Here is a 13621-nt window from a genome sequence, read left to right on the forward strand (position 1 = left end):
CCAGCGTGTCATGTAAATGAACTCCAGAGTATGATCTCTCCCCATGATCTCTCCGTTACACAAGACGTCCAGCTGGAAACATGAAATATATTCAAAATAATAACATAATAATTAGAAATAGAGCCTTTTGTACTGTAAATGAAAGTTTTGTGCAGTTTCTTGCCGAGTTATAGTCCCAATTCTTATTCATTTGATGCTTTTTTCTTTTTTTTTTTTAGTTTTTCCCTCCGTCGCCCACGTTTTATGAAGATCTGCAAATTCAAGGCATCGCTTTCAGATGTCCTCCGTGTTTTTTTTTTAAATTGTAATTTATAACATTTCTGAGGTGGTTCGGATGTCCACTTGAGTACTCTATTGAAGAAAAAGTAATTTGAGTATTTTATATACTTTTCACCATATTATTATAGTGTAATTTTAATTGTTGTTTTCATTATAGTTTAGCAATAATATGCTCTGCCTTTAACCAGAGCCTTGTTATAAACTACCAAACTGATGATTCTGAAGACACATCGGCAGCTACCATTGAAGAAAAACACCCTAAACAGTTTTAAAAACCGTTTGTCAGATGCAATACTACATGTTAGTGAAGGTGCTATTTGAGGAACAAATACGAGAGCACTTTATCTGCCCTTACAGCACTTCCAAACACCCTGTTAAACTCACCTCGTAGGAGCTGGGCAGTTTGAGCTTGAGGCTGAGAAACTTCTTGATGGTTCCCACGGTGACGCGGCTGGAGCAGCGGATGAACTTCTTCATCAGGTCCTGATTGGACGAGGAAAGAGGAAAATCACATTACAACTGAAACATCACCGTGTTTACGTGGACCTTCCAAAAAAAGCAATGGCCTCTATGTTCCAATACCAAGGAGTGGAGCCAGAGAAGAGGCTTTGATAAAATGCTTGCATAGCAAAGAGTCTCTTCAAAACTAAAATAACCCAAAACGCTTCCGTAAATGTTTAATTCCATTCATTTTCTAGGTTTAACTGACTCATGAAAGGCAGTTTGCTTTTAACTACTATTTATATTTTATCTAATGTTATTGTTGTTAAGAGTTTCCTTTCTGACTTTGCTGGATGACTAAACTCCATCAAAAACCCTGAAGAGATCATAATAACACAATAACAACAATAATAATAATACTAACAAAAATAATAATAATAATAATAATAATAATAACAACAATAATAACAACAACAACAACAATAATAATAATAATAATAATAATAACAATAATAATAATAATAATAATAATAATATGTAGTAATAAACAGGTAAATTCCAGGTCAGGAAAATAAAAGTTCTACAGTGTTTTTGCTCTACCAATGCACTGATCCAGCTGATTCCAGCCGTTGGACCACTGGGTTGTTGACAATTAGGAAAATCCACTCAGAATCCCGGAGTGGAATTTTAGTTTCCGAACCAGGAGAAATGGTTAAACGTATGTCAGTAAACACACACACACACACGCGCGCACGCACACACGCACACACACACACACCGAGACTGCGTTCTCGCCCGTCTGCACGTTGTTGCGTAGACAGTCGAGGCAGATGGCGATCTGAGGGTCGCTCCGGTGGTAGTCTTCGTCCTGCTCTGCTCCTTCATCATCATCATGATCACCTCCACCCACTCCCACCGCGTCGGGAAGCCCCATCCTGGGACACCGCAGGCTGTCCCCTGGGGGACAGAGACAGACGTTAAAAGCTGTTTCATTCCCAGGCTGCTGCTGCTGCTGCTGCTGTCATCTGGCCCGGAATTGATTGAGTTTTCCAGGCTCTTGGGGGTTTTTTTCTGTCCGACATCTTTCCTCTAAATCACACTTCTATGGAAAAGCTGGACAGCCTTTTAAGGGAATTTTGATTGAGGGTCTTTGGAAATACTCAACTTATAAAAAAAAATAAAATAATAAACTTCTGTTCAGATGGACGGCTTACCATGTCTGTTCTCTTTGTGTTGGTTACTCTTCCAGTAGTCCACTTCCTGTTGTTCCTCCTCTAGTAATCAGGGACGAGAGAGACACACACACACACACACACACACACACACACACACACACACACACACACACACACACACACACACACACACACACACACACACACACACACACACACACACACACACACACACACACAATTTCAGGAAATATTCTCAAAAAGTTCCACCAATAGGGTCAATGTAAGAAGATGCAAGATGGTAATATGATCCACACGGCATTCTAACTGTGACATGTAGACATGTCAGTCCAAGCCTCGAACGTCACAGCTGAGGTTTATTTTTATCAAATTTTTGGGGGATTTATTTTTTGAGCAGAGAATCAGAATCAGGCGTGAGGCACTGCGTCACTCAACATCACTTCTGAGAATATTACTGAGAGGAATAATATCATTGGGCATGGCAAATGGAATAAATATTTTTTTAATATTTTGGGTTTTCCTGAGCTTGTACAGATACAGAAATAATATTGAATTTGCCTAAAATTAAATCCGACAACAAACCGTGACCAACCATTGAACTTTTGTGTTAAATTCTAACACTCTAATCCAGAGTTGAACCCATTGTACTGTATGTGTAAAAATACATATATAAAAAACATACATGTAAAAGAAAAATATATATATATATATTTTATATATTTTTACTTCACAAATATAATTACAAAAACTAATGATTTCTCTTGACAAAAATGGGTGATGGATGTGATTACCTGTACAACATGGTTTAACATAGCGACAGACAACACTCACTTTCTCTGAGCCCTGGAACCAGCTTGAAGATGATCTCCTCCAGGGTGTTGTCCAGTCTGGGGGAGGTGGACGGATGGAGAGATGGAGGGGTGGAGGGATGGATGGAGGAGGGAAAAAAAAAAAGAGGAAGGGAGATGAGAGCAGAGCAGAGAGGAGGGGGCAGAAGAGGGGGGGGAGAGAAGGGGGGGGGGGGGCACAGGAGGAGGTAAACAGAGATAAAGAGAGAGAAAGAGATTAAAAAAAGAGGGAAGAGGAACAGGAGGAGAGAGTGATGATGGATGAGCAGAGAAAAGATAAATAAGGTGTAAAGGTGGGGGAGTACGAGAGAAGCGGGTGGGGAGGTGAACAATAAATGGTTAAAGAATCAGGAACACATTCCAGCGGAGGGGGAGAATAAGAAAGGATTGGAGTAGAGCCGCACCAACTACAACCCGAACGACCGACCGGCTGAGGGAAGAGAAAGAAAGCGTAAGCGATGGATGGAGGCGCGTGGACACAGAATCTCACACCAAATCCCCCAAATTAATGGGAGCGCGAGTGAGGGCGGAGCCGGCGACGTTCAGCATCCCCGATCATTCGGGGGCAGAAAATGAAAATCTATGACTGAAATTTGCGGGATTCTATTTCTTTCGGCGAATTATCACCGACACGACTCCTGAATGGATTAACTTGTTCGAGCCCCGCCCGAAGCACGCCAGGCGTGCAGGCGGAGCGTGTACGGGCGTGGTTGTTGTTTTTTTTTGACCGGCTCCACCGGCTTCGTGGTTAAGTGTCCCACACAGACCAGACCGGCATTTCAATCTTTTTTAACACAGTTTGATAATAAGTTTTATGCCTGAATTACCACCAAGGCTTCCATTAGTCATTGTGTGAAAAATATAGAACTATCTTTGTGATTTCTTCTTATTACTTATTTAAAAATGACATTACAATATGTCTCACAATATTTCCTATGATCTCTGCAGACGCTAAGTTAAACAAGGTCTCGCAGTTATCCAGTTGAAAGGTATGAAAAAGGATGTCATACTAGTCCGCCATAAAAAACTTTTAATATAACTAGTATGTTCCCATTCAAAATGTACGACTTTCTAACCCATTTAATGGCAGAGTTGAAGAAAACGTCAATGATTCAGGCCTGTGTTCCACAACGGAAGATGAAACTGCAGGTTAAAGTCACCGGGGAAAGACAAGTCTTTGTGACTCAGCCGCAGAGCCCTGAAGGCCCGCCCCCTGCTGCCTCGCTGTTTATTCAAATTTATTAATATGACACTTGTGTTGCGTGTTCCAATTGCATCAAATTCAACGTTGCGCCTCCTTGGGTCCCCTGCATGATGAACGGTTGCCGAGATAATTGAAGGACAGAGATTCCTCCCTTTATAGTTAGGTTATATAATTTTTATTAATTATTATTATTATTATTATTATTATTATGATAGTTATTAGGGGTCCAACCCGCAGTCGAGACGTCAACTGTGAAAAAACCTTTTAAACAAAAACTGAAAAGAAATCAGGGCAAAAAATTTAAAATTAATAACATTGAAGTTGTTATTAATTTTATATCTGAATAAATAAAAGTTTTGTTAAACAACTCCATATAACACTATGTTTATAAACACTGATTACTTTGACAACTTGAATGCTGCCCACTGCTCCTGGCTGCGCCCTCGGAGGAAGGACAAGCCAAGGATGGATTAAATGCAGAGGCCTCATTTCACCGGCCACCATCCAAAGCATGTGCATGTGTGTGTGTGTGCGTGCATGTGTTGTAGTGTGGTGTGCTGTGTGACAATTAAATTCTTCTTCTTCTTCTTCTTCTTCAAGTTGTCCATTTTTTTTTTTTAAACATTGCTCAAGATTGTCATTTTTATAATTCACACTTATTGTCCCATGATCCTGCGCGGACTAATGTCGTCGCACCGGGCAGCCTGGGTACCTGTCCTCTGGCGCTCTTGGTGCGCAGGGCGCTCGGGCTGTGGGGTGGGGGGCCGCCTGCCGCCCTCTGTTCTGTGGCCGGGGGCTGACCAGGGGCCCGATGGCGGCATGGAGCTTCCCGGCATGGCTGAGGCGCACGGTGGGCGGCTCTGCGCCCGTGGCTGGTTGCTGTGGGTTGGGCGCCTCCGGGTACGGGAGGTGAGTGTGCTATGGCGTGGTCCGGCTGGGTGGGGGGTCCCATGGCTGCTCCCCGGCCTGCTGCGCTCCGGCGTGGATATGGTTGCGCTTATGGTTGCGCCCATCTCTCCCAGTGCCAAAACTCATACTCAGTACATAACCACACAATAGGCTTAGGGTTTGTGGGACGGGTGAGGTCCAGGCTATGTGGGTGGGGATGTGGCGGGCGGCCGCAATCTTGCTCTTCACACGCCTGCCCCGACGTGCTTCTCGTCAACCCCAACATTTTTAAACCCACTCATCTTAGCCTAGAACACATACACTGGCACACATCCGCGTGCCCTGTGCTGCGCACTCGGCTACAGTCCTGCAGTCCGTGCCTGGTGCCCGTGGCCCGGGTTCTGTGCCTGTGGCTGCGTCTTGTGCCTGCTCATGGGGGTGGGGTTGTATGTGTGCGCCTCAGGGGTACAGGGTCTCCTCGTGCTCTCGCGGACTTCCGGCTTCTCTGGGGGCTGGGGGTGGGGGTCTTCTGTGGCAGCAGGGCGGGGTGCTCGAGGCTTTCCTACAGTCTTGGGGTGTCCGTACGGCTGCGGGACTCAGGGGTGGCTTCGGGGCCTTTTCCGCTGCTTGGAGGCGCCACGACATAACACCAACTTTATACACCAGAACCAAATGGGATAAGTCCTGTACACTCACCGGTGGACACTTCCTACAATGGAAGTGATGTTAATCCACCCAATAACTTTTTCCTTGGCCTACTTTTTGACAAAAATTTACAAAAGAATGTTTCAGTCTTACAGTTTTTTATGGCCATTATTTGGACATATAGTGCTTTTTTATGGATTTTTTTAAATAATGTGTAAATAAATTAATGAGTACATTAAATCAAATACCCTGTTAAACATCCAGTGTTTTTGTAGACGCTGTATTTGTAAATAGTACATGAATATACTGTACTATTGACTTGTTGTTCAGTAGACTTCTATTAAAAAACTAGACTGTTGTACATATCCAGAGTATTACGTATGAGACACGTGAGACACATATTGTGTGTGCTCCAGGAAGTGTTTCCTCTTTAATGTGAATTATTTAAAGAGATAACACACACAGAAATACACAAACGCAAACAGGCATTCTTCACACACACACACACACACACACACACACACACACACACACACACACACACACACACACACACACACACACACACACACACACACACACACACACACACACACACACACACACACACACACACACACACACACACACCACCAACACCTGCTTTGAACACAATCCAACACCCTCCTGATTACATCCTTCTCCTTTTCTTCCTCATTTACTGCCATAACTATGACAGGAAGAGGCCACGAGCCCAATTGCTGTTCCAGCTTTCCTGGACTCTGTGGCTTTTTTCAATACATGTTTCGATACCGCTGTTTATGTTTCTCCGTGTTCATGTCGTTTTTTGATTCTATATATATGTTTTTTCCGTATACAAGTTGTTGTTTGTTGCTATGTTTATGCTTTTCCATGTACATGTTGTTTGGTTCTACGTTTATTAGTCTCACCAGTGGTGATTCTCCCCCTCTTAGAGTCGTGATTAGTTGTTCATAGACCCAAACATGGTAAAATAGTTGTCCAAAGAGGGGGATTGGCGGTGGTTCTGTGTAACCAAAAACTGTGCTCTTGTCATCCTCCAGGTCGTCCACGGGACAGAGTTATTGCAGCAGTTCTTGATGATTTAAGAACTAATAGAGTTGCATTGCAGGTTGAGAAGTTGAACTCCACTTGCAGATTAACTCTGTCCTAGAGTTAGGATATTTGTCCTGTGATTTTCATAAATACTGTTTGATTATTTTGTCCAGATGTTTTGGACAGCTGTTTAATAAAACAAGTATCTGACATGTCTTGTCATTTCTTCTCCCAACTTCCCAATGCACTCTTATTTTACAAATTCTAAACAGAATTAGGGCTGCTATAAGTTACAAGTGTGTGTGTGTGTGTGTGTGTGTGTGTGTGTGTGTGTGTGTGTGTGTGTGTGTGTGTGTGTGTGTGTGTGTGTGTGCATCACAGAAAACGGAAAAAAGCCAAGACGAGCTTATCACCTGTTGCAGCATCTGTCCTATTATTTGTCCAGGCATCGGTATTTTTAGTATTTTTAGAGCTTATTGTGCGTAATCACTGGGTGTCATGATATTTCACTGCATATATGTATGACCGTATGTATATGTATGTGACAAATAATCTCTTGAACCTGATCTAAAATGGCCCTTGTGTACTGCTGCCTACACCCATGGCTTGTCTTTCTTGTTTTTATATTAATCTTCTTGATATTTCTCAGGCTAAAAAGTATAGCAAACACAACAATCACAGAACTTACAGCCATGTAACGAGGTTGAGGTCTCGAGCGAGACGTTTCACACATATTCACATGTGATATATTCACATTCGATATACATTTATATCAGGAAATATTGATAAATCTTTACAAATTCACCAGAAATTGAAGAACATTGGTGTTACATTGAGAACACAGCCGCTTTGTGAAACCATCAACCAACGGCGTATAAAGCCACGGTCACATCTCTGAGTGGTCGTCAAAATTGAAAAATTGAAGAATCCGAACGACTAAACTGGACTCTTGTGTATTGCTGATTATATTTATGATTATTATTATGATGATTATGATATGAAATTATGAAATGTGAGCTACAACTGTAATTGTTGAAATTAATCAGTGGGACATGTTTGTGCTGTATTCTATTACTTCTACATATATGCATGCATATGCGTGTTCTTTGTATTTAAAACGGGTCTTGATCAATAAACAAATCTGACAGCGGCTCTTGGTCTCTGGTGTAATATAGGTTCATATTAAACACATTCAAATTGATTGTGCTATTCACAAAAACATTTCTGTGTAGTTTTATTTCTGGGTTTTATGGAAAAGGCTCGTGTAGCCATGCGCAGTTGAGAAGAAAATAGAGAAATTTTGTGCGACTACACACACGGGGGTTGACGTGGCTGGTGTAGCTCCAACAGTGGATTAACATGGATTCAAGAGGCGCCGCGCGCTTGGGGCACACCGCGCCCACGCGCACGGCGTCGTCCCACCGTAAGGCTTATTCTTCTGTTTGTCCAGTAAGACGACCAGTTTGAGATGACGTTCTGAGAGTCAAACGGAGAAGGAAAGAGAAGGGAGTCCAAGGTTCGTCTTACCTGAGCATCTCCAGAGGGTTGGTCTCGTGAACCTGGATGCCGCATTTTGGACAGTCATTGCTCTCCTCAAAGTGCTGCACGATGCAGCTCTTACAGACTGGAGCCGAGGGAATAGGAATGTAGACGTTAACAGGGTTCACAATCCAGTCAAGTTTAAATCGTACATTCGTACCCCCGATCACTAAAGAGTAACTCAACGTTTAAGCCTACAATGTTGGCTCCTCCGGAAACCCATTCGGGTCAATGGAAGCGCCCCCTGGTCGCCAGTGTCAAAATATCCGGTGTAAAGGGAGTGACGGATCTTTTGAGAGATTTCAAACCACGCATTGGCGACGAAGCGTCAGAATCTCAACAGGAGGCGGTACATATTGTATACAGTATGTACTGTATATATTTTAGTTCATATTACAGACTTCTTCATGATGTTGTTAAAAAAAGGAATTGAAGGAAATTACATGTTTGGGAGCTATGAATAACCAACATGACCAGACAATGCATCCACAATTTAACATTTAACACAATCCGGCCGATAGCGGCTACTGCATAATGATTAAGTTATAAATAGGTGTGTGCATGCATGTGTGTGTGTGTGTGTGTGTGTGTGTGCGTGTGTATGTGCACACACGCTTGTGCATGCGTGTTTTGCACTTACAGGTGTGCAGACACTCTGTGACGGTGGTGGGCTTGATCAAGTAGCCTCTGCACAGGTAGCAGGTGATGAAGTGGTTGAAGTCTCTGACCAGGTACTTCCTGCCCGGGGCAGCCATGACGGGAGGGGCTGCTCCAGGGTCGGACTGTTTTCACTATTTCGATGTCTATTTTACTCCACTCCGCGCACTTTTGATCCTTAGCCGCTCGAACGAAGAGGGGGAACGGCGCCGTCCCCGCCGGTCGAAAAAAAAACAGGAACCGTGGATTTCACAGAGGAAACAGATTTTTTAGGTGCAGTGTTTGTTTTAAGTCCGAGGCAACTGCAAAGCCGACAAAAGGACAGGAGAGATACGGTCCAGTGGACTGTGTGGAGACGGTGCCTTGTTGTTTACCGAGATCTCCCTGCAGAACTTTTTTTTGCTGTAAATCCCGATCTGCTTTGGGGGCCCAGAGGCCCTCGGCCCACCCAACAAACACACACTCCCCAGAATACTCAGCGAGTAAGACGTCTCACTGCCCGTCCTGTCGGGGTCCGGGGAAGCGTTTTCATTTCATTTCCTTACGGGTGCGGGCTGGAGGTTGAAGGTCGGGCGGCTCCGAAACGACTGCTAGCAGCGGCGGAGTGACCTCTGCACATTCGGCTTCTTCTGGGTCAGGACCTTCTGCACCGACCCCCCAGCCATAGCTCTGGCCGGAGTTTCGCCTTCAAGACCTTTACCTAGAAAGGAACATACAGACAGAAAAATCATACGAATTGAAATACCTTTGTTCTCACCGGCGGCGCTGATAACCTGCCTCACAGCCTAAAAACAGGGAACTAAGGTCTGTTTTTTAAAACGCAAATGGGTAGGGCTTTCATTGATTTTTTTTTTTTGTGACAATAAATTCTTGAGTTCTGCCCCTCCCAATCGGCCTCCATCCACTCAGCAGTGTGACATCATAGCATTGTAACATCATGTCTTTCTATGCCTGTCTCTATAAACCGATCAGCCACAACATTAAAACCGCCACTAATAACCGCCGATATTGTGTAGCTCCCCCTCGTGCCGCCAAAACAGCTCGGCCCCGTCGAGGCACGGACTGCACAAGACCTCTGAAGGTGTCCAGTGGTATCTGGCACCAAGACGTGAGCAGCAGATCCCTTAAGTCCTGCAAATCCAGTCCCCATGGATCGGGCTTGTTGTTCCAGCACATCCCATAGATGCTCGATCGGATCGGATGCCGGCCATCCACATGCTCCATGGTCCAGTTCTGACGCTCAATTGCCCATTGTAGGCGCGTTTCGGCGGTGGACAGGGGTCAGCATGGACACTCTGACCGCTCTGCAGCTACGCAGCCCCATACGCAGCCGGATGTGATGCACTGTGTGTTCTGACACCTTTCTATCATAGCAGCATGAACTTTTTCAGCAATTGTTGTGGTTGAATCTTGAATCTTGTTATGAACAAAGTACCATTTTTATTCGTTCTGATGGAGAAACTCTGGTCAAAGGGTCAGTCTGCGTTGTAGTTTTCATCTCAGGGGGACATCTGGTTGCCAGAATCCTTTGGACAAGGCTTCAAAATCGTATTTTTTTTCTACTTAGTTCACTGCTGATCTGTACATCTATCAGAGACACTAGTGTTAATTCATGATAGACACCAGTGTTAATTCAAAGGTTAATAATGATCTACTATTGACATTTTAAATCTATGCCAATCATCCTCTTATGGGTGTAGTAGAACTACAGCAAGTAAAAGGTAATGGGAAGGACGACACATCATTAAGCACTTGGAAAATGGTATTTGCAGTGAAAAAGTGCCCTTGGTTCGTCAATAATTGGAATATTTAATGATGAGCCATCAAAACTCCCTGCATAGTGTTATGGATATCGATGCGATTGCCACAGCTATGACCTACATGCACCAGTCTGCTTTACGACCGCTATGAATACTGCAAAGTGTCCTGATTCCTTCCTATTTTGGTGGATGGATTTTTTTTTTCTTGGTTCCCCCTGCTTCAGACACTTCTTCGTCTGGTATGAAGAACAACTTTCCTGATGACTGCTGCTTTCCCAGGCAGCTTATCAGACACGATGATGTCAATGTCCCGTAGGCCACTAGGACCCCGATTGCCTTTCCAGTAAATGAAATAAGCTCACCAGTAAATCTGCTGCAACAGGGATAAGTCACATCCCTGAGATCTGACTCATTGTGATGGTCCTTGAATGTGTGCAGTGCAGTCCGCATGCAATATATATATATATATATATATATATATATATATATATATATATATATATATATATATATATATATATATATATATATATATATATATATATATGTGTTGACTATAGGGGCCCCTGAAATAATAATAAAAAAAACCCAGAATATCCTACAATACCAAAACAATCACCTCAGTGCATTTGTTTTCAATAGAATTCACATTCAAGTAACTAATCACATCACGCCCTGTGAGCAGGTCTTATCTCAGCAGGTCTCCTGCAGAGTAGCGACGAAAAAGTCGCAAACGATTCATTCGTGGCAAACAAATATTTTAAATGACGGCAAAGGAGTCGTTCCTCCATTTCTTTCGGCATTCCCCCCCGAGTCTCAAATCTCAACGTGCAAAAGAAAAGTGCCTTGGATAACGCATGTGCGAAGAGCACAACAAGCTCCTTAAGCCCGGCCCACACGACAAGATTTTTCAAATCCTAACAGATAATGAAAATGCTATAGACCCCGCAAACAACGACACATCACCATTCAACACTTTGTTCCTACAGTGTGTGGAGAGCAACACTTTGCCCACACAGCAAAAAAAAAACAAAAAAAACAACACACTCACAGATTCCATTCAATAACAACCAGAATCCTAATCTTGCAAAGCCACACGAGATTTGACACAAAGGTGTGGCTACGCAAAATTACGCAAGAGTCTCCACTCTTTTTACGCAAGAATTACGCAATTACGCAAGAATCTCACTCAATTAAACGTGACTTTAGAGTGAACGACGGGGCTAAAATTAGCGATGGTCATTTTTTGCAGGTTTTTTTTTTTTACAAAAAAATCCAAAAAGAAAAAAGTCAAAAAACAATGGATGGCGTCATGGATACAGCGTGGACATGGCCTGTACATGTTACTTTATCCTTTGCGGCATTCGCATTTCCGCGAACCTCACATTAGTGAACTGCCTCATAATCCTGTTAGAAACAGCTCTCCCATGATCCATTTCTGTTTTTGTTCTGAAAACACTCGAGCGCATTTTGTGTGGACTAATTACGCATCGTGATTCGGAAAAAAATATTTGCGGGCCAGATTAGTCAATATATTCACTATAATCACCATGGAGCAGGTCACATTCAATTCTCTCGCAGGGGCCGCATATGCCCCCCCCCCCCCCCTCGGGCCTGTTGTTTGAGACCTCTGCAGTACACCAACTGTATTAAACAAGAGTCCAAAAGATAAAAAAGAACAGATCTTAATGCTCAGCCGTCAAAAAATTTGGATGAAATATTTCATCGCGATTGTTTGTTCATTTTAGGAAATAACAATAATAATAATAATAATAATAATAATAATAAAAAGAAGTAAATAAATAAATAAAAAACAAAACAAATCCAGAATCGCCTGGCGGCAGTGCACTTGTTTTCTTGTTTTGTTTCGCTGCCCTCGGAGGGCAGCGCGTTCCACAGCTTTTACGAGAAAAATCCCAAAGTGCGCAGCTGAGAAACCCCCCCCCCCCCGTGTCCGTCAGCGAGACGCGCACGCACGCACGCACGCACACATACACACACACACACACACACACACGCACGCACCAAACCCGCGCACGCACGCACACATGCACACATACACACACACACACACACACACACACACACACACCGACTAAAGCGCGCGGCGGAGCACGGCGCGTTATTCACGCGGACTGGATCCGGTTATCTCATCGCGAGACGCGTCACGCCCTACGTCACCTGTGTCAAAACAACATCAATGGATGGACACGCGCATATAGGCTTACACACGGCGCGTGGCCGGTACGTCGACGCACACGAACACACACTTCGCAGCACGTATCGACAAACAAAGTTGCGGCGTCGCTCAAGTCTCGAACCGAAACCGAAAGCGAGCGAGCGAGCGAGCGAGCGCGCGGCGGCGGCGCCGTTCCTCCTGACGAACGACCACCACCCGCGTGTCAAGTGCGCGAGCGTCAAAGTTTGCCTGCGCGCGCACCGACGTGACGCGGGGAAAATTCGCGAAAAATCGGTGCCGACGCGCGGCTCCCGGCGCGACGCGCACGCGTTGCTTACCCCGAGCCCGCTGCTCGCCGCCGCGGGGTCTCTATCGACGGAGCGGCGAAGGCGGAAGCTCCATGACGAACGACGAGGACCCAGAAACAACGCGGAACTGGCTCTCGTCAGGCCGGTCCGCCCCGCAGCAGCGACGCAGGGAGCGGTGGGCGGAGGAGGCGGCGGCCATGTGGAGCTCCCAGCCGCTCTCTAACTCTCCCACTATTGGCCACAACATAGTGCGCGTCGTGTTTTCGGTTTTTTTTTTTTATTTAAAGGTGCAATTATTGATATTTTCGACGCTGTCCGACCCCGTTTCTCGCGGCGGCTCGTCTGGACTCAAAGGAGTTTCAACTTTAAACTTGGAAGTCTTTGGGCCGGTTTGTCGCAGCCCCGGCGTCTCTGTGTGGACACAGGTTTTATCCGTTGGCTTCGTCCGTCTCCGTGGACACCGACCGTTTCGAGTCAAAAGTTTGGTAACGCCATCGGTTAAATAAAAACAAAAAATGAAACAGTCTGAATTCAAAGCCCGATCGCTCGGACACAAGTTTGCCTGGAATAGAACACGGCCACACGACGACGAAGCCCCCTTACACGTGGCAGTTAAAGGACGTT

The 13621-nt window shown here is 44.6% G+C and overlaps 1 protein-coding gene across 2 annotated transcripts in view; it reads right to left on the bottom strand.

Annotated features, from left to right (window-relative positions):
• pcgf5b (polycomb group ring finger 5b) overlaps positions 1–13151 on the bottom strand; it is a 20723-nt gene extending 7572 nt beyond the window's left edge. The window contains exons 1-9 of one of the 2 annotated variants that reach the window (XM_080016923.1): positions 13028–13044; positions 12060–12154; positions 8734–9450; positions 8082–8178; positions 2748–2803; positions 1935–1994; positions 1499–1677; positions 664–762; positions 1–72 (exon numbers count right to left, since the gene is read on the bottom strand). The exon at positions 1–72 is cut by the window's left edge and continues 18 nt beyond it. In XM_080016923.1, coding sequence (XP_079873049.1) covers positions 1–72; positions 664–762; positions 1499–1677; positions 1935–1994; positions 2748–2803; positions 8082–8178; positions 8734–8848 — 678 coding nt within the window. In that variant the 5' untranslated portion in view covers positions 8849–9450; positions 12060–12154; positions 13028–13044. Of the gene's footprint in view, positions 73–663; positions 763–1498; positions 1678–1934; positions 1995–2747; positions 2804–8081; positions 8179–8733; positions 9451–12059; positions 12155–13027 lie in introns of both variants that reach the window. The other variant, XM_080016922.1, reaches the window with a different exon arrangement.
• Between the last annotated feature and the right edge of the window lie 470 nt (positions 13152–13621).

Source organism: Zeus faber, assembly GCF_960531495.2.
Source record: "Zeus faber genome assembly, chromosome: 16".
Classification (NCBI taxonomy): Eukaryota; Metazoa; Chordata; class Actinopteri; order Zeiformes; family Zeidae; genus Zeus; species Zeus faber.